Source organism: Culex pipiens, chromosome 3, assembly GCF_016801865.2.
Source record: "Culex pipiens pallens isolate TS chromosome 3, TS_CPP_V2, whole genome shotgun sequence".
NCBI classification, from domain to species: Eukaryota; Metazoa; Arthropoda; class Insecta; order Diptera; family Culicidae; genus Culex; species Culex pipiens.
In genome coordinates this window covers 91,540,584-91,566,625 of record NC_068939.1, presented here as the reverse complement: position 1 = coordinate 91,566,625, position 26,042 = coordinate 91,540,584, and the positions used below count along the sequence as shown (strand labels likewise).

At 37.4% G+C, this 26,042-nt stretch overlaps 1 protein-coding gene across 1 annotated transcript in view; it reads left to right on the top strand.

The window, feature by feature from the left end:
- The window catches only part of LOC120427789 (clavesin-2), a 104,171-nt gene extending 78,129 nt beyond the window's left edge, over positions 1 to 26,042 (top strand). The window contains exons 2-4 of the mRNA XM_052709455.1: positions 24,642 to 25,123; positions 25,187 to 25,497; positions 25,555 to 26,042. Coding sequence (XP_052565415.1) covers positions 24,670 to 25,123; positions 25,187 to 25,497; positions 25,555 to 25,830 — 1,041 coding nt within the window. The 5' untranslated portion in view covers positions 24,642 to 24,669 and the 3' untranslated portion in view covers positions 25,831 to 26,042. The remainder of the gene's footprint in view (positions 1 to 24,641; positions 25,124 to 25,186; positions 25,498 to 25,554) is intronic.

The window sequence follows — 26,042 nt, the reverse complement described above, 5'->3', positions numbered from 1 at the left end:
TTGCAAAAAACAGCAAGCTGAGAAAAACGCATTTGAAGTTTGTCCCACACATAAGGCTACGTGTTAAATTTTAGCGAAAAAGCACGATTTCCTCCTGATTTCTAGAACAAAGTACTGGATGTTATAGGTTTTTCTGAAAGATCGCACGGTTTTGAACAAAACTGCATCAATAACTCAAAAGCGATGAAATACATATGGGTCCCCGGGTATCAAGACTCCCCACTTTCCCCTACATGCAAAGTTTTAACTAAATCAAATATATAATAAGCAATCGCTGTACGAATCCTCAGAGAATTTCGCAAGAAACAAGTGAATCCTTGTAACATTACCTTTCCAGCAATGAAAAATAAGAATAGAGTTGTTTTGACGTAGCAAGAGTTTTTTTAATTGCACTTTTTTCCAAATTTTGCGTTACGAATAATAAAATGATCCCTTAGAGGTGAAAATCCGCTAGGCAACAAATAAATAAAACCGGTTAATTAGAGCCAAAACATTTCAAAACTAACATTTCAATATTTGAAAAAAAAAACTGCGGATGATACAGGGACTAGAACCCGCAATACATAAATAACTACATTCTGGTTCCCATAAAATCAACACAGATATGCAAATCCGTAGATATTTAAATTGACCGAAAGTTGATTTCCACAAACTACAGTTCCAAAATTTGCAAAATCATCGTTCAAAAAAAGTCTGAACGAAAGTTTGCGAATATTTAATCTTGTCTTAAAAATAGACGACGAACCTGAAATCTAAATTGCATAAATTCGCGCCATTCTGACTCGTTCGCGAAATTTTCTCTTTTTTTCGCTCGATTTAACGATTCAAATTTGAATTTGAGCGAGTTCGATTTTTTTTCAAACTGACAAAGAATGAGGAAAAAGGAAACCAAACTGCAAGCTGCAAGCTGCACAACAAGTTCAGCGACTTAGAGTTTCGCAGAAACAGCTACTTTCTTTCAGTATTTTTTCTCGCTCCAAAATGATTTACATTTTGAGTTTAAGTTCAAGGTCTGGGGTAGCTTTCGAAATGTGGCGTTGTTTGAAGAGATTTTTTGTTTCCGCAGAATGCGCTTAATCGCCTTGGTAACTCTTATTCATAATGCATAAGCTTTCCAAGTCGCTCAGCTTAATTTAAAAGCAGCATCCCTTCAACGCTCAGCAGTTGGGCCTAGATAGCAGGTTTAACTAAATTTCATGGTCGGCTAGACTGTTACAAAACGAGACCCCCTTCCTTTCTTCCCCTTAAAGTTTTGAACGTTGACCGCGACCGCGTGTCACTAAGCCGGAGGCTGTCTGGGGTCAATTTTGGTCTCTAAGAGGGTTTTGTGTGGATTTTGACTCGAAATTCGATTCGATTCGTTTTTTCTTAATTTGTTTTTTCGTTTTTGCCCAGCTGGTTTCTGGCTGAAGAAGAAGACGCGACCTGTTAGACTGAATTTCCGAAAAACCAGTTTTCCAAAAAGTAAGATAAAATCAAGTTATGGCCAGCGCTGACTAAAGCGTATGCATTTTGAAAGTTAAAGGATGACTTTGAAAGGGTTCAGTTCTGACTGTTGGAGGCGGAGCAGTACATTTGAAAAATGCGTCGTTGAAATTCAAATTCACGATAATATCATTTTGATTAATCTTGGAACCTTCTAGACTCGTTAGTTAAGAATATTCAAAGTTATTTGTTTGGTCTTTTTAGATTGTTTTGATTAATTTGTATGTATTTGGTAGGTTTAACGACAAATTAATTGTTTTGGTCAAATAGTGTCCCAAGGCAAACCTTCGTTTAGATAATTTAGAGGAATTTTTCCACTCCAAACTTGCCCAAGAGGTAATAACAGTGGGAACATTATTCATTCACGAAACAATAATAAAATAATAATCATCGTCATTACGAAGTTACGAAGATTACATCACACAGATATATTATGCCTCAATTAGCAGCGACTCAGCGACTTGTCCCTTTTTGACGCGAGAATCGGTCAAGGCCCTGACCGAGCTAATCATGTGGGAAAACTACTGGCCCACGAAAGCTATCGGCAGAACCAGCCAAAGCCTTTGTGACACTTAATCATTTTCTGTAGCATGTAATTTGCGTGTTTCAACACAGTGAAAAAGTGAAAGGCCTCGCAGGGAGAGACAATGCTGGAGGTATAGGCATTGTTTCATTTTTCTTAGACCAATTTCAACTGATCGATTGCAAAATGGATTGATTTTGCGTTGTGACTATTTCTCGATATTTAATCTTGATTGACGTACGCCACACGCAACATTGAAATGGCAAAAACCTTTTGATATCATCGAAACGTTACATTTTAAAGTACCGTCATCTGGGGCAAATTGGGACAGCCTTTAGACAGTTTTTGTAAGGTTCTTGCACTATATTTTGTTTGATTTCGATTAAATCAGTTACAGATCAACTAAATTAGTGCATAGATTTTTATTAATAGTACACCCAGAACTGGGCATCGGTATACGAGAGGATAAAGAGCACGACTCGGTAGTAAAATGGTACTGTGTGCGGACGGAGAAGATAAATCCCGAAATTACCGAGAGTACTTTACTCATGGGTTCATTTTCCAAAAAAGTTCATCTATCAAAAAAAAAGTACCGGTAACGAGACTCGTACCAAAGACCTTCGGCATATTGAACCGCGCCTTTGCCGTATCGGCCATCACGATTCGGTCATTTGTTCATATAAGCCACTCAATGGGATGAACTGTTTTAATGAACGAATGAACACGCGTGAGGTCTATACTCTCGCAAAATAGTACTTTCCTCACGTTTCTTTTTGGGAGGACTATCCCCTCGGTCTTTAACTTTGGGTGTAGCAGTTATTTTAGAAAGTTTTTTCTTCTCTCGCTTAATCGACTGAAATTTATGAAACTTATTTCATCAATTTGATTGTACTTCATCAATTTGATTGTACTTGAATTTATTTGTAGTTGTAGTAAACTCTGCATTCTGTCATTACACGGAGAGACCGGCCAGGGCAAATCTAAGAAAATCTTGGTTAATTTAACTAAAAGTATGGGTTAATTTTTTACACAGCTTTTTTTTCAACAATCAATTGTTGATTTTGTTAAACCGAAATTGCTGGCGACCAGTAACTAAAAGTAACCAAAAAAAAGTTGGAATTGCCATTTTTGTTGGTAAAATGGCCGAAATAAAATTCTAGCAGTCGACTGCTAGAATATTTTTTTCACAAAATTAACTAATATTTTGTTGTTTTCAGCTAAAATATTGTGGAATATTCTGTAAAAAACAGGCTGGACCATAATTTTCAACTTTTTTTTAACAATTTTTTTTCGTTGTATCAACCGAAATATTTTTGTATGCAGCAAATTATTAGTTGTTTTTAACAAAACATTTCTAAATGAAACATAATTTATGTTAGTGTCTATATATAATTTCTTTAATTATCTAACAATATAGGCTGTGCCGAATTTCTAGCTATATTTTAACTAATGTCTTACTTGAATACAGAAAAATATTCGTACATGTAGTCAATAATTAGCTGTTGTTAGCAATATTTTTATTGAATTTGCAGTGAATTTTACAATAATGCCTCACAAATTAATGCTGGGTGTTTTTATATTCGCATTTATTCTGCCTTAAATTTTAACTTTTTGTACTTATTTGTTTTTTTTTTTGCATGAAATTATTAAATTAAACAAGATTTTTTTTTAACTGTTATTATAAAACATGTAAAGTTTGATTAATGTTTTAAAAAATTATAATAAAAAAAGCATATTACAAATTTTATTAAACATATTTAATAAAGATGTTTAATTTCTCGTGAAGTCCTTAAAAATAGAAACCGAGCAAAATTTTCACCAAGTTATAAGCTTATATTTTTATTATGTCGTATAAAATTAAGTGTTGTATTCACTTACCATCACTGTGAAATCACCCGATAAGTCATCATCATCTACAACGGTCTCAGGTTTAGTTATTTTTCTTGTGGTTGGACACAGAATTTACACCAAAGCGAACCTTTTGCTGCTAAAAGAAATATGAAATTTATTAGTAATTTCATGCAAAACTCTTAATTTCGGCTATAAACTTATAGGAACGTAAATAAATGTAATTATAATGAGGAAAGAAGAAATATAAAAAAAACTACTTACCAAGCTTGCATTAATTTAACAACTGCTTTTGGCAACACACTTTCATTGCATTTGATTCAATTTATTCAACGTACTCCGAATCCTGAAAACAATATTTTGAGTTTTACTTACCAGTTTATTGAGCAGTCTTCTTTAAACAGCATTTTTAAAATATTGATATTTTCTTTAGTATATCCTTTATAAATTTTATTTTTTAGACATTTCCCATCAACGAATTTTTATTTTGATATTATGTGTACGCTTTTCCATGTATTTTAAGGTTGATGATTCTGAAAAATATTGGTTCAATAAAATTGTATCCATCGTAAGCACGAAGGTTTTTGATGGTTCAGTTTTCTAATTAAAACCACAATAGATAAATTGTTATGTAAAGATAAACCCATACTTACTAAGATTAACCAACTTTCCTTCAAACATTGTCATGAAGTCCCCTCGCATCAGAAGTCCTTATTGCGAATGTCCTCGTCTTGCTCTTCATAGTTTATCACCTGCAAAGAAATCATCAACAAACCAACTCACCAATTCCACCTCCATGTTGCAACAGTGTGCCATTCGATTTGCCACTTCAACATTAGCCAAATAGTGTGATTTTCACCTTTCACATCCTCTCACTTCACAATTAACAAAACAAACTCAACAAATCGACCGCTCTTGTTCGAATCCTGACTTCAAATGACAGACGTAAACAAACCCAAGTTCGTCTTTTAAATATTTATCCAATTGTTAATTATATTCAACCAACAAAATGTTTTATTTTCCTAAACCCAAAGCTAACAGTCGAGCACGTTCATTCGAGTTCGGGAAATCTGTTAGCTTTTTGCCTTTAGCATTTTCAACATACAGGTTATTAAATTAATACTGAATTTTGGATATTTTTACGGAAAATTGGCAGTAAAAAGTACGTAGAAGCGCTTTAGTGGTGTTGGTGGTGATGAATCAGCTGTTGACAGTTGAGAAATTGCAGAATGAGCCTGTGCAGACATTCCAATTGGATTAAAAGTTCCGTTATCTAAAACGGCACATATTCGAGAGTATCAGAAGTGAAATTAAATTTTGTGATTAATTCACCTTTGGAGTGCTACTGCTAATATAAGTGTGTTAAGAATCGAAGAAAGTTGGGACAGGAAGATTAAAAAATTGCAGTTTTGGTGTGCATCATTTTTCTATTGTGAAAGCTTTCAAAACGTGTGCTTTGTCGCCACTGTTGAAGGTCAACTGTTTTTAATGCAGTTGCATATGACGGGATTGAGTTACACGACAGCGAGTGAGACAGCACGACAAGTCGTTGGACCTGTCACTATGATCATCAGGACTTCAGCTGAAATTTGGTGAGATCTTTCCAAAACAAACGAATAACATAACATAATCTGCCTACTAAATACGCGCTGATTTCTCGTCCACGGATAAGAAATCGGAAGTTCTAAATAACGTTTGAATCCGATTGATGCAATCGTTCTTTAGGGCGGGGCTTGTCGATTCAAGCTGAAGTACCTCGCGCACGGCTAGCCTGCGTAGAAATGGGTCACCGAAGCTCGGCAGAGCTAACACCCTCCAAATGCCTATGCGAGTTATTTGCATTATAGAATATTAACCTAAAATACATGGAATCAACTCAATTTGTAAGAAAGGACCGCGTGGTCCCGTTTGGTTGGTTGCACACACACACACAAATTGGCAGTAAAAAGTACGTTTTTGTTAAAATTTACGAAAGTAAATAAAATAAACATGAATTGAATTGAATTGAAAGTGCAAAGATTTCCTAATTTGAAGCTGTAACTGTGGAAGATTGAATATAGCCTCTTTTATGATGTAATTTTAACTCAATTTACACCAGAAAAGTTGTTAAATTACGCTTTATTTCTGACATACAAGATGTACCCATTACCAGATGTAATATTATCATGATTTTTTTACTGTGTAGTTGCTGTGTACTACCATATATGGTCAAAATTAGCGGGAGAATCAATCTTCTTGAAAAATCATACAACTTGAAGAAAGTATTTTTTTCCAATTTTATTAACAGACTGCGTTTCTGCGATTGCGTTTCTTCATCCAGAGCATTTAAACTTACCTCAAGAATCTATTTTTTGGTATTATTATTTCAAACGCATTTTCTGATGAGAATTCTTTGAATATGTGGTTAGTTTTTTTTGCACATTTTGGGCACCGAAGAGTTATTGCCTCTAGGCGAGCCTAGATCTAAAAATTCTCCAAACACAATTTTCCAAAAAAATGACCTTTAAAATGCAGTGGAAAAAAAAACTCCCAAAATTTGCCTTGTTTTATGTGATTTTTTACAATTTAAATATTGAAAATTCGAACAGTAATAAAGACAAATTCAAATAATACAAAAAAACAAGAAAAAATATATAAAAGCGACTGAATTTTTTTTTTAGAAAAAACTAGAAAGGCAAAAGGCAATGATAGGAGGTGGTAGAATAAGCCAAATACTATCAGAAACAAACATAAACTAAACATGGCGAATGTAAATAAAAACTCTAAATAAAGAACAAAAAAAAAATAAAACGAGAGAAATCAAGTTTTTCGTAGAAAGTTGCTAAAAAAGTGCAAGGAAAAAAAGATTTCTTTTTACAAAATGTTTTTTTTATTTAAAATAACATTCAGGCCTTTTTTTGAACAAAAAGTATCAAAAAATTCAGTGTAACAGTCACGGCAATGTCATTTTTTTTCAAAATTGCAGAGCAATAAATTGTTTTTCTTTAAGTGTTGTGTCTATTTTTGATGAGCGGTCCCGAAATTAGAAATTTGTAAAAAGCCTAAAGGATCGTGCATAAACCACGTGGCCTTCATATTTGACAATTTTCTAATTTTGTTGGAGGGTCCAATGCACTTTTCCCGTGAAAATTTTACATTTTGAAACTAATTAACTACCCATGTTCGCATAAATGTCTCATATGCAAAAACAGCAAGCTGAGAAAGCACATTTGAAGTTTGTCCCACACATAAGGCTACGTGTTAAGTTTTCGCGAAAAAAATGGATTTCCCTTTTGAATGCAACCTGGCGCATAACATTTGGTCTGGGCTTTTTCGAGATATTTGCGTTTCTTTTACCTAAAAATGGCTGTAATTTTTGACCTAAAGTTCAAAATTATATTTCAAAGACAAAAATGTTAGTTTTTATCAGAGCTCTAAAAGTGCTCAGAACATCGCTTTTCTCTAAAACTTATTCCTAAATTGCAATTTTAAAAAACTGATTTTTGAGGGTTTGCTCTGATTCTCTGACAAAATTAGTCGTAGAAGACGTAGGTAGATTGCGAGATAAAATTGTGTTGCTTGCACAAAGTTGCATGGAGTAGCAACCTAAGATGCCTTCACCATTTTTAGGAAATCAATCTCAATCTATCAATCTAGAGGCTCTAGACGGGCTTTGATCTAAGAATTCGCCAAAAATCAATTTTTCAACCAATTTTTGATCTTAAAAAAGCATTGGAAAGAAGAACTCTTAAAATATAACAAAATTTAAGGGTTGGAAGGGGGCCAATGTTTTTTTTAAATGTAATTTTTTGAGGGGTCAACTTTGGCTATGTCTTTACTAACATATTTTTATATTTTAAGTAAAAAGAAGTATACAGTATTTTTTGTAGTGTCCCAGACTATGCCTCTACGCATTTTTCTACAATTTAAATGATAGTAGAGCCATTCTATAACAGAAAATGTGAAAAACAAAAAAAAAATTAGATAGGTAAAATGTAATGATAAGAGGTAGTAGAATAGGCCAAATACTACCAAAAAACAAACATAAACTGAACAAATTAAAATACTAAAAATAAAACAAGAAAAACATAAAACAAGAGAAGTAAATTTTTCATAGTTGTTCAAAATGACCTCCTGAAAACGGGAAAAAAAAAATTGGCGGTAAAGGGTTAGTTGTCAATAAGTTCAAGGTATTTTAAGGGGTTACATACATGTAGAAAATCACAAAATTTTATATTACAGAATAATCCACTCAAAACATGATTATTAATCACTCCTGAAAGTTTCATGAAGATATTTCAAGATTAAACTGAGTAAGAGACGATTTAAGCTCAAAATTTTGCCATGCGCAAAGCGGGCTGTCAAACTTTGTTGGCGTTTTTCTCTAAACCCCAAGTTGATTTACGGGTGGCACGATATCTCGAGATGGGATGGACCAAATTGGCTGAAATTTGAGGTGAAGACTCTCAAGATGTATCCCGTGTGCATGACGAAGCCCAATTTTTAAAATTAGCTTTTTTTAAAAAATACAAAAATCAAAAACTAACGGGTTTTTTATGAAAACAAAAAAATATTTTTATCTTTTTTTAAAATAAACTTTTTGAAAATCTGGATTCGTCATGCACACGGAATCGGTTTAACGAGTCTTCACCAAAATTTTGAGCCGATTTGGTCAAGACAGTGTTGAGATATCGTGGCACCCGTTTTTTGAAACTGCTAACTTGGAATTGCTATACAGTCAAACCTCGCATAAGAGCGCCTCGCATATGCAACTTTGCATATACGAGTCATTCCACCTGATTCGGTTTTGTCGCAAGAGTTGCATATGCGAGGTACAGGGCTTATGGGATTTTGGCTATATGGGAGACATGGCCTATATTGTTATAAAAAATCATCTTAAGGGACCATCCATAAACCACGTGGACACTTCAGGGGGGGGGGGGGGTATGGCGATTGTCCACGATCCATACAAAAAAGATTTTTTTTGTATGGACAATTGTCCACGAGGGGGGGGGGGGGGGGGGGTAACAGATTCCCAAAAAAGTGTCCACGTGGTTTATGGATGGTCCCTAACTATGCAAATTTATAGTGTTTTGGAATCGTTATGAAGTCAGCTATACAGCTACAACAAATTTACAAGGTTTACGATGTTCTAGGTCATCCGAAACTTCCTCAAGTTAAGGCCTATGTGTTCACCGCCGTACAAGTATGAGGTAGACGATTGTGACTGTGGTTTTTGACCTCAGATCATATCCGGATTGCCTCAGGGAGGTTCAGGGACTAGTCTACCGATGTGTGGTGATGTTCTGGGTCTCCTGTAGAGTCCTGGGAGTTACGGCCGATGGGTCTACCGCCGTAACAAGATAGAGGTCAGTGGTTTTTGACCTCAGATCATATCCAGATAGCCTCAGGGAGGTTCAGGGACTAGTCTACCGATATGTGGTGATGTTCTAGGTCTTCTGTAGAGTCCCGGGAGTTACGGCCGATGGGTCTACCACCGTAACAAGATAGAGGTCGGAGGTTTTTGACCTCAGATCATATCCAGATAGCCTCAGGGAGGTTCAGGGACTAGTCTACCGATATGTGGTGATGTTCTAGGTCTTCTGTAGAGTCCCGGGAGTTACGGCCGATGGGTCTACCGCCGTAACAAGATAGAGGTCAGTGGTTTTTGACCTCAGATCATATCCAGATAGCCTCAGGGAGGTTCAGGGACTAGTCTACCGATATGTGGTGATGTTATAGGTCTTCTGTAGAGTCCCCGGAGTTACGGCCGATGGGTCTACCACCGTAACAAGATTGAGGTCGGAGGTTTTTGACCTCAGATCATATCCAGATAGCCTCAGGGAGGTTCTGGGACTAGCCTACTGATATGTGGTGGTGTTCTGGGTCTTTTGTAGAGTCCCGGAAGTTACGACCGATGGGTCTACCGCCGTAACAAGATAGAGGTCAGTGGTTTTTGACCTCAGATCATATCCAGATAGCCTCAGGGAGGTTCAGGGACTAGTTTACCGATATGTGGTGATGTTATAGGTCTTCTGTAGAGTCCCCGGAGTTACGGCCGATGGGTCTACCACCGTAACAATATAGAGTTCGGAGGTTTTTGACCTCAGATTCTATTCGGATAGCTTCAAAGAAATTCGGAGACTAGTAAACGTATATCTGAAGATGTTCTAGGTCATCTGTTGAGTTCCGGGAGTTACGGACACTAAGGCCGTAACTCCAGAGAGTCTACAAAATTCCCTGGAGGTATCCGGATGTGCCTGTTATAAAACTAACAACCTTTGTCTTGTTACGTTGGCAAACTAATGGACCATAACTCCTGGAATTCTTTAGAAGACCCCGATCATCACCACATTCTGGAAGACTAGTCCCTGAACTACCCTGAGGCTATCCGGATATGTTGTGAAGCCAAAAATTACCGACCTCTGCCTTTTAACGACGGTAGATCTTCCGGCCATAACTTCCAGAACTCTACAGATGACTTAGATTCTCCACCCTACATCTTTTTTTTTACGGCGGTAGATCCATCGGCCGTAACTCCCGGGACTCTACAGAATACGCAGAACATCACCACATCGGTAGACTAGTCCCTGAACCTCCCTGAGGCTATCCGGATATGATATGAGGTCAAAAACCACCGACCTCTATCTTGTTACGGCGACCTATCGGACATAACTCCCGGGATCTTAACGAAGACCCAGAACATCACCACATATCGGTAGACTAGTCCCTGAACCTCCCTGAGGCTATCTGGATATGATCTGAGGTCAAAAACCTCCGACCTCTATCTTGTTACGGCGGTAGACCCATCGGCCGTAACTCCGGGGACTCTACAGAAGACCTAGAACATCACCACATATCGGTAGACTAGTCCCTGAACCTCCCTGAGGCTATCTGGAAATGATCTGAGGTCAAAAACCATTGACCTCTATCTTGTTACGGCGGTAGACCCATCGGCCGTAACTCCCGGGACTCTACAGAAGACCTAGAACATCACCACATATCGGTAGACTAGTCCCTGAACCTCCCTGAGGCTATCTGGATATGATCTGAGGTCAAACCCTCCGACCTCTATATTGTTACGGCGGTAGACCCATCGGCCGTAACTCCCGGGACTCTACAGAAGACCTAGAACATCACCACATATCGGTAGACCAGTCCCTGAACCTCCCTGAGACTATCCGGATATGATCTGAGGTCAAAAACTTCTGACCTCTATCTTGTTATGGCGGTAGACCATTCGGTCGTAACTCCCGGGACTCTACAGAAGACCCAGAACATTACCAAATATCGGTAGACTAGTCCCTGAACCTCCCTGAGGCTATCTGGATATGATCTGAGGTCAAAAACCACTGACCTCTATCTTGTTACGGCGGTAGACCCATCGGTCGTAACTCCCGGGACTCTACAGGAGACCCAGATCGTCATCACACATCGGTAGACTAGTCCCTGAACCTCCCTGAGGCTATCCGGATATGATCTGAGGTCAAAAACCACCGACCTCGGCCTTGTTACGGCGGTAGACCCATTGACCGTAACTTCCGGAAGTTCGTGGACAACTTGAAACATCTCAACAGTAACAATAGAGTAACCTAGAACCTCTCAGCATATCAAATCCATAACCCCCGAGACACCCTGAAGCTACCCGAAGTCGGAAATCGCTTACCTCATACTAGTACGGCGATGAACACATAGGCCTTAACTTGAGGAAGTTTCGGATGACCTAGAATATCGTAAACCTTTTACATTTGGAGTTGCTGTATAGCTGACTTCATAACGATTCCAAAACACTATAAATTTGTATAGTTAAGATGATTTTTTATAAAAATAAAGCCCATGTCTCCCATATAGCCAAAATCCCATAAGCCCTGTACCTCGCATATGCGTGCTTCGCATAAGAAACCCCCATATAAGTTGCATATGCGAGGTTTAACTGTATCTCGGCAATGGTGCAACCAAATATTTTCAAATTTGTTTTGTTAGTAGATGAAAATGTATATAATTAAAAGATGTTGAAGTGTGTGCTCATACTAACCTCTGACTTTTTTGCCAATATACATGTATGTAACTCCTTAAATCAGGCAACAAAGTGTTAAATGTTAACTCTACGTAAATAATCCAAAAATTGATTCAAACTCAAATAAAAAATGGGTAATTTTCTACCAACTCACACGAAATCGGGAAAAGTTGCCCCGACCCCTCTTCGATTTGCGTGAAACTTTGTCCTAAGGGGTAACTTTTGTCCCTGATCACGAATCCGAGGTCCGGTTTTTGATATCTCGTGACGGAGGGGCGGTACGACCCCTTCCATTTTTGAACATGCGAAAAAGAGGTGTTTTTCAATAATTTGCAACCTGAAACGGTGATGGGATAGAAATTTGGTGCCAAAGGGACTTTTATGTAAAATTAGACGCCCGATTTGATGGCGTACTCAGAATCCCGAAAAAACGTATTTTTCATCGAAAAAAACACTAAAAAAGTTTAAAAAAAAATTTAGAAAAAAACACAAAAAAAGTTTAAAAAAACTCTGCCATGTCCCGTTACTTGACTGAAATTTTTTTTGGAACATGTCACTTTATGGGAAATTTAATGTACTTTTCGAATCTACATTGACCCAGAAGGGTCATTTTTTTATTTAGAACAAAATTGTTCATTTTAAAATTACGTGTTTTTTTCTAACTTTGCAGGGTTATTTTTTAGAGTGTACCAATTTTCTACAAAGTTGTAGAGCAGACGATTACAAATAATTAATTGATATATAAACATAAGGGGTTTGCTTATAAACATCACGAGTTATCGCGATTTTACGAAAAAAAGTTTTGAAAAAGTTACTTTTTGCGTTTCTCTTTGTTTTGTCGTCCGTGTCTTTCGCAGGTGACCATGAACTGCCATGATCAACGACGACCAACTTTTTCAAAACTTTTTTTCGCGATAACTCGTGATGTTTATAAGCAAATGCCTTATGTGTATATATCAAATTTTTTGTAATTGTCTGCTCTACAACTTTGTAGAAAATTGTTACACTCTACAAAAATACCCTGCAAAAACACGAAATTTTAAAATGAAAAATTTTGTTCTAAATGAAAAAATAACCCTTCTACGTCAATGTATATTCGAAAAGTACATAAAATTTCCCTTAAAATGACATGTTCCAAAAATTTTTACAGTCGAGTATGAAAAATGGCAGAGTTTTTAAAACTTTTTTAGTGTTTTTTTCGATGAAAAATACGTTTTTTCGAAAATTTGAGTACGCCATCAAATCAGGCTTCTAATTTTACATAAAAGTCCCTTTGACACCAAATTTCTATCTCATCACCGTTTCAGGCTGCAAATTATTGAAAAACACATCTTTTTTCGCATGTTCAAAAATGGAAGGAGTCGTACTGCCCCTCCGTCAAGAGATATCAAAAAACGGACCTCGGATTCGTGATCAGGGACAAAAGTTATCCCTTAGGACAAAGTTCCACGCAAATCGAAGAGGGGTCGGGGCAGCTGCTGTGTGAGTTGGCGGAGAATTACCCAAATGTAAATAAGAAAAGCGTGAGATTTTTCTCTAGTTCATGGCACAAACATCCAATCTAACGCGCGAGTTCTTGTGGTGGTGTGCGCGCCCTTCGCTCAAGAACGACACTAACCTTTGCGTGGCGGCCCAGAGAAGGAGCTCCGCCAGAAACCGGTAATGTCCACTCAGAGACCTACAGAGCCATCGGAATGAAAAGTGAATCTGATCATAAATTCCGTACCAGCATCATAGCTAAACAAGGACCGTTACGCAACTCCCATTGATCACGGGCCCAAAACTAGTTTAGGTTAGGTTAGGCGAATGCACCACAAACCGCGTCGTTACAAGATCAACTATGACGGCTACTACATGCAGCGTAAGAAAAACCATGCATTCAATCAATTCGAACCACGCTAACGCTGTTATTAAGAGGAATCGATGTGTTTTTTTTTTTCACTTGACTTGATCCGCGTTGATACAGTTTAGATATGATCCATTATGCGATTAGTCATACTTGGGTAAGGTCAGCAACTTGTGCGGCTAGGCAATTGTGATTAGATGTTGATTAATTCAGTGGTTAAGGTTCAAATTTGTGATGCAGAATGGCGGATATGTAATTATGCTATCATATGTTTTGTATTGTTATTACCTAGGTCAACCAAAATGGGAACAGTGCGTTTCACAATCTTAGCTTGTATGTAGTGTTGTTGCATGTTCATAGATTCAGCATACAAGTAAGAAATCGGAAGGATATGTAGACGAATCAAACACGAGAAAAATAAGGTGCGAGTGATAATGGTACACATGACCAATATGACAAAGAAATTGAAATAATTTTATTTTAAAATCGAAGTTTGTAACAGTCATCATAGGGATTTCTCGTGTGGTCAATGCTGTCGAAATGTCATTGTTCATTTTCATTGTTAAAACCCCCCATCAACCATTGATTTGGATGCAACATTTTCATTTCAGCCATATGTCCATCCCCTAAAAAATCCGACATAAAAGGTCGTTATCACCTATTGTCGCCGCAGTCTTCACGGCAAATTTAACCGTTTAAAGTCGCACGTCACCTTGCGTGTACACAGTCATCATCATGATCTCTTGCAAAAATTGTTACCCGATGCGTGTCGCGATTATTTTTTTGCGCAGTTTTGCCTCTTTAGATAGATGACTAGCGACAAAAACAAAAACGACCTTCTGCAGATTGTGGTGTCACACAGGTCGCCGCATAGGGATACACACCTAGAGTTGTGGAAGGTTTGGCCCACTGCCGTCGAAGATTACATCATTGCTTGACATTCCACACGGCAAAGAAACCCGACAGTCACACAGTCATCCAAAAGGCACGTTGAACTCCGGCGTGGTGGGCTTTTCGTGGGCTTAATACATAAAACAGCAGACAGATTAAACCACAACGCATTAATTGGCACTAGGTTAGTACGAGTTCGTATGCTGACGCAGTGGATTTTGATGGTCCAAAAGTGGTGGCAAGGTCGTCGTCTTCAGCAGAGACCGTGGGTTGTAGGGTTTCTGCTAGGAAGGGACGGACATGTTCGGTTCAAACGGGTTCTATGTCATTGGTAAATTGGCACATTTATTTTTGATAACTCTCAAAAGGACCCCAAATTTCATCAATAAAACATGATTGAGTTAAATTATGCATTATAGAACAAACTTCTTTTTTAAATATCTTTGCATTGTGGGAAGAGTTTAGACAAGGTCTTAATCAAATTTGACGTTTAAGCAGTTCTCTAAAATTTGATTTGATTTGATTTGATTTGATGGGATAACCAACAGGGCCACAAGGATGACCTATGTAGCGGTTGCCTAGAATTACAGTGGCTCAGACTTAAAGAGAGCATCTTCAAATTACTGCCGTATGAAGGGCCAAAAGGGTGTGGTTGGAATAAGCAGTTCTCTAAAATTTCGCTAAAAAAATCTGTATTTTTTGTATTTTTTTTTTTTTTTATTTCGATGAAATCAAGGGTTCTGATTGCTCCAAAAAGACTCATTCACTCTCGAGCACAAATCGAACTCGACGCAAAACTGCTCTGACCATTTCCTATCGTTTGTTACTTCCACACCAATCGCTATTGAATAGTCTCTCTTTTGCTCTCCATCTCCACGCGTGGATCCACGAATCGAGTAGTACAGCGAACGATTCAGAGAGGCTGATTGCGCTATGTCGCTAAAAGCTGACTCAAAATAGTCTGCGATCGGCTTTGTTCTAATCATTTATTCAACTGCTTAAAATCAATGTAAATATTTTTTTTTTTTTGCAATTTTGTTGATAACACAATATCAAAGAAACATTTGACAGCAATTTCCACCATACCAAATACAAATTTATGGCGTCTGGCCAAAAGTGCGCCGCCCTAATATTTTGTTAGATTCTCTCCTCTCGTGTGTGACTCGGGTTGACGGACGGAGTAGGCAAAGAGATTCACAAATTTTTATTTTGTTTTCTTTGTTATGCTGTGTGAAGCGATTGGCCAAGACTCTGGCAGCTAGCGAGTCGTGTTCGCTCACGAATGGTTGCGTGAGTGATGTCTGGTCTTTGAACCGAAAATCATCGATTCCTTAGGCCCAAATATGTGTGAGCGGATGGTTGTGTTTGTTTACAAAGTGAAAAAAAAATCAGGATTGTGCAAATATTGAGTGAAGGGACGCGCTGGACGGGGGGAAATCATTCAATTATGTTCCATCAGTGTGAGCGGATGGTTGTGTTTGTTTACAAAGTAAAAAAAAAAACAGGATTGGGCAGAGTCCGATTTGCGATGCCTTTCCGTCGGGTCGCAAGATTTTTCGCGTCCATCGCAGTGTGTTTTTCGTTTTTTTCCGCGTGCGTGTGTGTGTTAAGGTGCGGCTGGCTCTGATTGTTCCGATGACAGCTAGCCAGTCCGACCCCGTAAAAAATTTGACAGTTCTCGACCTAACGAAACACCCTTCGAAATCGGGTAATCAAAAACAACCAACCAGTTAGCCGATTTAGTCGGGATTCGTCAGGAGTAAGATTTTTAATCGGCCTACGAATAGACCGATTAAATTGGGTTGAGTCAGATTTTATTTTATTCACAGACTAAATCGGTAAAAAATCGGTTGTTTTTGTAACCGATTTCGTCGGCCGATTTCGACAACCGATTTTCCACCAAACGCTTATGTAAAGATTACACAGAAGTCTGTTGCCCGGTCGGCCGATTCGTTGGCCAACGAATCGGCCGAAACCACCCGACTAGACCCGACTTAGTTATGCGAAAAGTCGGATTTTTTTTTACGGGGGATTTGCGATCCCTTTCCGTCGGGTCGCAAGATTTTTCGTGTACGTCGCGGCGTACAACAACAACAAAACCCTATCATACCATTTCATCTCGATAAACATCGTAACTCGTCGTTCGCAAAGTTCCTCACTAAACATCAATCATTTAAAACTCGTGAAATCATCTCAAGTTAAAAATTACTCTGTTTAACCCTTCAGTTTTAATTACAAATTATTTTGGTTCTATCTTGACACAGCCGGCTGTCTAAGACTAAACCATTTCATTTAAAATTTAACAACCGATAAACGGGAAATGTCTCATCCGCAGCATCCGATTGTTTGCCTTGAGAATAATATATAACACCTTTCAACAAACACTATGATTTTGGGTCGCATCATCATCTTCTATGATGAATCCTGACCAAACACCCTATCCTACTAACAAGTTTTCAGGTTCCTGGCACTCGTGGGGTGTAAGCACAGAGTAAATCAGCTGCCCTAGTAGCAACCTGCGCTAACTAACATTCCCGTCCCTTAAAATCGAGGTCTACAAACTGACATGGCGGGCGCCGTTGGTGGCCAATGACTGTTACCTATTCGCAACTGATCTAGCTTTAGCAATCATGGTGTTTTATCTTTTCAGCGCATTCATACATTCTGTTGATAAGGGAAACACCACTAGATCGTCGAAGCCTATAATCAGTAGTGCTGAAAGGATATTACGGTTCTGTTCAGCAACGGAGGGGCAACCATGGGTGATCTCTCATGCTCATGCTCATGCTCAATTCCTTAGGCCCAAATATGCCATTTTTCATCATTGATTTGGGGGCTGTACAAAAGTGCTATGAAAATATTCAACAATCTGTATCTAAGAGGGATTTTCTGATTGAGTTGGTGTCTTCGGAAAAGTTGTAGTTATTATTACTTTTTTATCACAAAAACGCGATTTTTACAAAAAAAAATATGTTTGATGTTTTGATAAACAAAAAGTGCCATTTTTTGAGCTATAGGGTACGACGGATGTTTAGTTAAAAAAAAAATTGATTTTTGGAAAGTATCAAAATTTACTCGAAAAAACTTCCGAAAATCATTTTAGGATGTAAACTGAATTTGGAATCAAAAAGTACTTTTGAGAATGATTTATAAAAGGCACCAAGTTTAAGCCAATGTTTAGGTTGAATTTTTTATTTCAATATTGTCCATACTTGTCAATCTCTCGCTGAATTATTTGGGCCTTCTGAAATTAATTCGAGAATCAATGGGTAAATGTTGACATATTTTGCTCATATTTGGCTCAGAGGCTTTAACTCTCTAACGCCCATGGTTAGTCTAGAGCACCACTAATTTTTGTCTTCAAAATTGAATTTCTCTGCAACCATGCATTTTGTCAACCTGGTTCATTCTGCGTTAGTTTATATAGAATGTTCTTTTATACTTTACTTACTTTACTTTATCAGCAACAGGTTCTTTTATAGCTATTGAAATTTCATCCAATTTGGTCAATCCAGTAATGAGTAATGGTGAAAAGCGTAAAAAACTCGATTTTGCTCTGGGCGGGAAGGGGTTAAATATCACGGGACACCCTAATGTACATACATGTCGAGGGCCTCGTGGCGCGGTGGTTAGCGACTTTCGGCTCCTGGCCCTTCTATCGGATGGGGAATTAAAACGTCGGTCCATTTGCGTAAAAGAGGTTTTGGGTGACTCACCACACATAACCTTCGGACGCCTAGAAATGAGCAGAAACTTGCAACAGAGACCACAAAAGACCCGCGGGTCGTTAAAGTGGAATGCCTAATGCAGATTCTATCGAACGACCTACAACATTTTACTTCACCACCAGTTTAATATTGAGAAAAGCAGTCATAACCGTGATACCTTTCGCGACAGCAGTCAACAAAAAAGTTATGACGGACAATTGATCTTGAAAGTTCATCATCACTTCATTTTGGGGCGTCACTTTATGTCTTTCCCACCCACTTGGCACGAGCATAATTGCACTTTATTTCCCTCCTAATGAGGTATGAGCAAACCGTTGCGTTGGCCATCGCGCCACTTCCAGCCGGTCAAGGTCGGGCTATAAAACCGTTAGTACATGGCTGGTTGCAATTTGGGGTTTTGGTGAGTTGAAGGTGAGATTAATTAGTAGAACTTTCTGGAAAATCGTCATTATTTAAATGCTTTGCTCGGATGTGCGACAAAAGGTCGAAAGACATAAGGTCGAATGGACAAAAGGTCGAATGCCAAAAGGTCGAAAGACATAAGGTCGAATGGACAAAAGGTCGAAAGTGGACAAAAGGTCGAATGGACAAAACGTCGAAAGCATGTGAAAGAATGTGAAAAAATTAAACAAATAATTGTAATTATAAACTTAAACAAAATCTTGAAAAAAAATTCTTGCAAACAAGTCTGATTTTTTTTTCTGTGAGTTAATCCTTGGTTTATCCATCCTTTTAGCAATGATCTTTTTTTTTAAAAATAAGCAGAATCATTTCCAAACCAGTTTTTGAGAAGATTTCCATTCTTCCAAACATGAGCAGATCTTTGAAAAAAAAGTTCGGCTTCTGAAAAATGTTGGAAGTTTATTTTTAAAAATAACCTATTCTTGATTGTCGTAATATTTTTGTAAGATTTTCCATTCTTTCAAACATGAGCAGTTCCTTAAAACAAAAAATCGACTTATAAAATATTTTGGAAGTTTATTTTTAATTTTAAAAACAACATTTTCTTGATTGTCAAAATATTTCTGTGAGTTTTTCCATTCTTTCAAACATGAGCAGTTCCTTGGAAAAAAAAGTTCAACTTCTGAAATTTGTTGGAAGTTTATTTTTATTTTCAAAAACAACCAATTCTTGACTGTCAACATATTTTTGTGAGTTTTTCCATTCTTTCAAACATGAGCAGTTCTTCCAAAAAAAGTTAGACTCCTGAAATATTTTTTTAAGTTTTTATTTAATTTTTAAACAACCTGTTCTTGTTTGTTGTAAAAAGTGTCAAACGAAAAAGTGACCAACCACCGGGGGTTGAGTGTAATATTTAATTGAGTTTTTTGCAATTCCGTAGTGAAACTACTTACTTTTCCTGTCATTCTTGAACGACGAAATAGCCTACTTTTCTGTACCAAAAATAACGGAATCGAATAGCAACACTTTTCAAAATAAATGCTGAAAAGTTCTACTTTTCAGCACTGAAATGGGTGCTGAAAAGTTGCACTTGTTTTGAAAAGTAACACTTTTCAACATTTTTTTGATTTAAATGATTTATTGACAATATACATGAAAATTTGACTTAAAATTTCACTCAATGGGTGTTTTTCGGAATTGCAAAAAATGTTGTATGGAACTCGTTGCAAAACTTGATTTTTTCAGCGCTCTTCGTATTTATTCAACTCGGTGAACCTCGTTGGAATCAATTCTTGATTGTCAAAATATTTTTGTAAGTTTCCATTCTTTCAAACATGAACTGTTCTTCCAAAAAAAGGTTGAGTTCCAAAATATTTTTTAAAGCTTTTATTTTATTTTTAAAAACAAAATTTTCTTGTATGTCGTAACATTTTTGTGAGTTTTTTCATTCTTTCTATTTTGGAAGTTTTTTTTTATTTTTAAAAACAACTTACTCTTGACTGCCGTAATGTTTTTGTGAGTTTTTCCATTCTTTTAAATATGAGCAGTTCTTCAAAAAAAAGCTCGACTTCTAAAATATTTCTTAAGCTTTTATTTTATTTTTGAAAACCTATTTTTGACTGTTGTAATGATTTTGTGAATTTTTCCATTCTTTCAAATATATTCGGTTCTTTTTTTAAAATTCTACTTCTTTAAAAGATATTTTGAAAGTTTTTATTTTATTTATAAAAATCGTTGGAATATTTTAGAGACTTTTTTTCAAATTAAAATTTAAATAGTTTCTAAAAATGAAAAAGTCTTGCTTTTTTTTAAATATTGTTGCAAGTTTTCTATCCTTTAACAATCTATCTTTCATGGTCACAATAGATCCTAAGAAAAATCTGACTTCAAAAACATAGCTGTATGAATAAAAAAACAGTCGTATTTATTTATATTTTTAAAGAATCCCCCCCCCCTTTTCAATAAGCCTCCAACAATCCGGAGGCAAGTTTTTATTCAGAAGACCTCAACATTTTTAAAAATATAGAAGTGAAATTGAAGAAATTTTTTAAATCACCTTATCATTATTTGTGTATTTAGGCTCAAATCAAAAGTTTTGTTTGGTAAAATGTTTTTTTTTTAATTCGACCTTTTGTCCTTTCGACGTTTTGTCCATTCGACCTTTTGTTCACTTTCGACCTTTTGTCCATTCGACTATTTGTCCATTCGACCATTTGTCCATTCGACCTTTTGGCATTCGACCTTTTGTCCATTCGACCTTATGTCTTTCGACCTTTTGTCATACATTCGCTTTGCTCAATGTTACTTTACACACTTGCAGCTTAGAGTAACACAGAGAGAACACTGGCATTTAATTTTAGGTTCCACTTCACGGAACACCGAGCGTAGATCTCAAGCCTGCTACCAACAAACGTAACAAACGCCAAAGAATGCAACAAATTTTCTTCGAAGTGCTCTCTTTCTGGAATGTTCAGTGCTTGCAAGTTAATGGCCTATATCACCCAGCAAAAGAAATATTTGTTTTTTATTTGATTATACTTCTAACCATGCGATGGGTCCAACCTTAAGATTCTCACCGTTAACGACGCACTGCTGCTCTTGAATTGAGATGAATATTTTGTTGGATCTTTCCAGGAAGTTCACATTGACCTTGACAAAGATCAAAACGCGCGCCACGTGGCCACGATAATCGTGAATCCCACGGAACGTGGCGCAGTTGTTGAACTTTAACCGCGGCCCGCAAAAGAATGCAAGCCAACAATTATAGCTAATTAAAACAACGCCCAGCAAACGTCAACAAGATGCCCATTGACCGGCAGGAAAACTGTCGGATTGTGTTGATCTAACGCGTCAACAAACAAATCGACACACCAGCCGCGCCAGGTTTAAGATCAACTTGAGTGCAAAAGGTGCACTTCACTTCACTTTCAAGTTGACGGATGCTGTATGATAATTACAGTTGGCAGGGGAGAGCCAATAAATTACAGAAACGCGCGCCAAGATTTCACAAATGAAGCCAACCGAGAAGAAATGAATAAATTTTCTCGCGGGATTCCTTGCAGGAGAACCGGTTTCTACCGTTTGTTGGAGGAATCGATCGATTCCTTCCGTGATTATATGCATAACCTCAAGCTGTCAGAACAAGTATTTCCTTTAGAATAGATATAGGTATCATCTTCCTGGGGAGATTGTTCAGTGGTTTTGCTAAGAATTGTTGTTGAATAACGTTATACGTTACCAGATTCCATTTATCTCATTTACCGTTAGGAGTAAATTATTTTGGATTTTGTTCATGCCTCAAAGGCACTGTTTCCACAAGACACGTCTTAAACTCGAAGGTAAACAGATTATTTTTATAAATTTTCTTGTAGGCGATCACTTGGAAAACTTTAAAAATATAATTCTGAAAAATTAAGGTAATATTCATCAGGAAATGGTGACAGATTTTGTGCCATTCATCAGGTTCACATTTTTACATTTTTTTAAGTAAAGTTACTCAAAAAAGAGGTAATATTTAACCAACCAACTTTCAACCTTTCAAAATTTAACTTTTTTTTCTGTGTAGGTTATTTCGTTTAAAATGTTAATTTCAGATTAATTCAAAGTTTCTTGATAAACCTATTTTTTTTTGTTTCGGCAAAAAAAATCTTACCTCAATTCTGAGCAACTTCCTACATTTTTTTTTATTTTTTTTTTGTATGGGTGAGCTTTGGGGTACATTTCATATGACAAATAGTCAATTTGTATCATATTGCATTGTTCAACTCTTTTGAAAGCTGTTTCTGGAGGAATTATATGCATTTGGGTCAAATATGAGTCAATTCGGTCGACATTAACCCATTGATACTTGAGTGTAAGGGGGTGATTTTCCTATTTCAGTACAAGGGCATTAACCCTCTAATGCTCAAATTTTTTTCGAATATTTTTTTTATTTGTCCCTGGTTCAGAGGGTCATTTTGAGCAACTGTTTGTTCTACGAAAAACTTTACTTCTCATGTTTATTTTTCTTATTCCATTTCAGTATTTATATTTGCATTTTTTTTGGTTTATGGTTGTTTTTGATAGTTTTTGCTTATTTTACCTTGAGACTTTTTATTTATTTTTTAGAGTTTTTACAGTCACTTTTAAGTTTTTGTTTTTTTTTTCTACTATAGAATAGCAATCATTTAAATTGAAAAAAAAATGCTTTTATTGATTGTCTTAAACACCCAAGTGCAATAAATATGTTTGATTGCTGCTGACAAGGAAATTCACCAAAAATCATCAGCAGATTCTTGGAGAATTTCGGGAGCGATTTTCTTTTGCGTGGTTTGCATCGTCTCTCTTTCGCGGGTGAAGAAAGTTCGCAAGCGAAATTGATTTTTCGCGATCATTCCATCCCTGCGCACAAGGCAAAGGACCAGCCATTTCGATACTTAATTTTTACATAAAAAGGGCATATTCGGATTTTCGACTTGGTCAATTTTATGTGTTTACAAAAATTAAGTGAAAAAATTTAAGTTTGTTTTTAAAATGTTGCAACTCAAATGTGTAAATTTCCGACTATTTAAGTGTACTTTCACTCATTCTAAATAAATTGTGGTAAAATCACATCGAAATAGCTAATATTCAAGCATTAAATTTTTCAAACTTTTTGAAACTTCTAAATCACTATAGAGTAGTTTAAGGGTCATACTAAAGTTCAAAAATCAAAAATAAGACAAACGAAAAAATTTTTTTTTCGTGATTCGATTATCCGAAGTGAAATTTTGCCAAGGCCTTCGGATAATCGAGTCTGGACTGATTGATTGATTGATTTTTTATTCGGTAGGAAAAGCCACCAAAGCAGTAGCACCAAAAACCTACATCATTTTAATACAATATACAATAAATTTTAGTGTTTACAATTGTTTTTTTTAAATATCCGGTCAAACTCCATTGGTTTCCACCTGTGAAGGAGTTTGGTTGATCCTGGCAAGAGAAATCTGGAATGATATTAACCCTCTACTGACCAATTTTTTTTTCGAAAATTTTTATTTTTCCCGTGTTTAGGAGGTCATTTTGAGCAACTTTTGTTCTACGAAAAACTTTACTTATCTTATTTTATGTTTTTCTTGTTTCATTTTTAGTATTTTAATTTGCATTTATCTTGTTTAGTTTATGTTTGTTTTTGGTAGTATTTGGCCTACTCTACCACCTCCTATCATTACATTTTGCCTATCTAATTTTTGCATGTTATTACAGTAACTTTTTCAAATTTTTGCATGTTTTTCACATTTTCTGCTATAAAATGAAACCATTATCATTTAAATTGTAAATAAATGCGTAGAGGCATAGTCTGGGGCACTAGAAAAATTACTGCATACTTCTTTTTACTTAAAATATAGGAAATGATAGTAAAAAAACACAGCCAAAGTTGACCCCTAAAAAAATTACATTTTTAAAAACATTGGCAAAGTCACATAAAACAAGTCAAACTTCCAACCTTAAAATTTTCCAAAATTTTAAAAGTTCTTCTTTCCAATGCTTTTTGAAGATCAAAAATTGATTGAAAAATGGATTTTTGACGATTTTTTAAATCGAAGCCCGTCTAGAGGCGGGGTTGGGTTGTAGAGGGTTAAAGAAAGAGCATAGATTATGGCGATAAAGGCAAAAATATAGAATAAAGATAATTGTGTCGGAAAACTAACTTTTTAAACTGAGTTTTAAAAGGAAGCAAAAGTGAAAAAAAAAGAAAGAAAAAAATAGTTCAAACAGCAATTCACTTATGAATTTAAAGGGGATGAAGAAACAATGCGATTCCAAACAGTTGACATCCATCATGCTAACAATTTTTGGTGCTCATTTCCACAAATGCCATGTACAATATTCACTCACCTTTGCGCGTGAATTTCTCTCAAAACTGTACTAAAATCCATATTGTTTTCTCTTTTTACCTTCCAGGACCAACCACACCACACCGGCAGCCACCATGACCACCACTCGGGTAATAATGAGCTTCCCCTGGGGAAGCAGCAACGGCACCAAGGACAGCAGCGATAAACAAAAGTGCGACCCTATCCTCTCGGACACGGGCGTGACCGAGGCCGTGATGAAGGTCGCTCGCAAGGAACTGCGCGAGGACAAAGCGATCCGCGAGCAGTCGTTGGAGCAGATGCGCGAGTGGCTCCGCCAGAACAAGGACATCGAGAACGTGCGGACGGACGACATTTTCCTGCTGAAGTTTCTGCGCACGAAAAAGTTCAGCGTGTTCATGGCCCAGCAAATGCTGCTCAAGTACTTGAACTTGCGCAAGATCCACATGCACCTGATGTGCGATCTGGACTTTTTGTCGCCCAACTTGAACAAACTGATCAACAGCGGGTACATGTTTTCCTCGCCGGTCAGGGACAAGCACGGCAGACGGGTGATCATCGGATTTGCACGTAAGACTTGATCTCGTTGATGATTGTTAGTTTGTGGTATTAATTGTCATCTCTTTCCTGCAGAGAACTTCAACCCGGCGGAACACACCAGCGCGGACATGTCCCGGGTCAACTTTATCACGTACGAAACGCTTCAGGAGGACCCCCAGAACCAGATCCTCGGCTTCACGCACATCGGAGACTTCAAGGGCATCACGACGGCGCACGTGTCCTGCTGGAACCCGACCGAGTTCCTGCGCATGATGAAGTGGGGCGAACAGTCGGTTCCGATGCGCCACAAGGAGGTCCACCTGGTGAACGTGCCGTCCGCGGTCAAGTACGTGATCGAGGCCAGCAAGTCAATCACGAGCAAAAAGATGCGCGATCGTCTCCAGGTAAGTATCCGACAAAATCGTTCATGAATATCTCTAACTTCAAACCTCTGCTTCTAGGTTCACGTTACGGTCCAAGATCTGTGCAAGAAGGTCGACACGGCCTGCCTGCCGAAGGAGCTCGGTGGCCAAATCCCGATGGTGGACATGATCGAAAGCTGGAAGCAGGAGCTGGCCGCCAAGCGGAACACACTGCTCGCGCTGGACAACATGAAGATCCTCAGCGATCGGAGCATCATCTCGCGCAACGGAACGGATCGCAACAACAACAACAGCGGAACCACCCCGGGCCTGGAGACCATGACCGGGAACTTCCGGAAGCTGGAGGTGGACTAGTGGCCACGGGATTCGTGGAAGTCACACACCGTGTGTATATGATACTATTAGGCAATAAGTGTGTGCGCGAGTGTACAACGAGCTGCTGCAGGAAAAAAAAACACGCAATTTCACCCCCAAACAAGAGGAGAAAACTTTAGTTGTTTCTTTTTGGTTTTATGTATAGCTGAATCAATATAATTACACCAATAAATATCATTATTCTGTAGGGA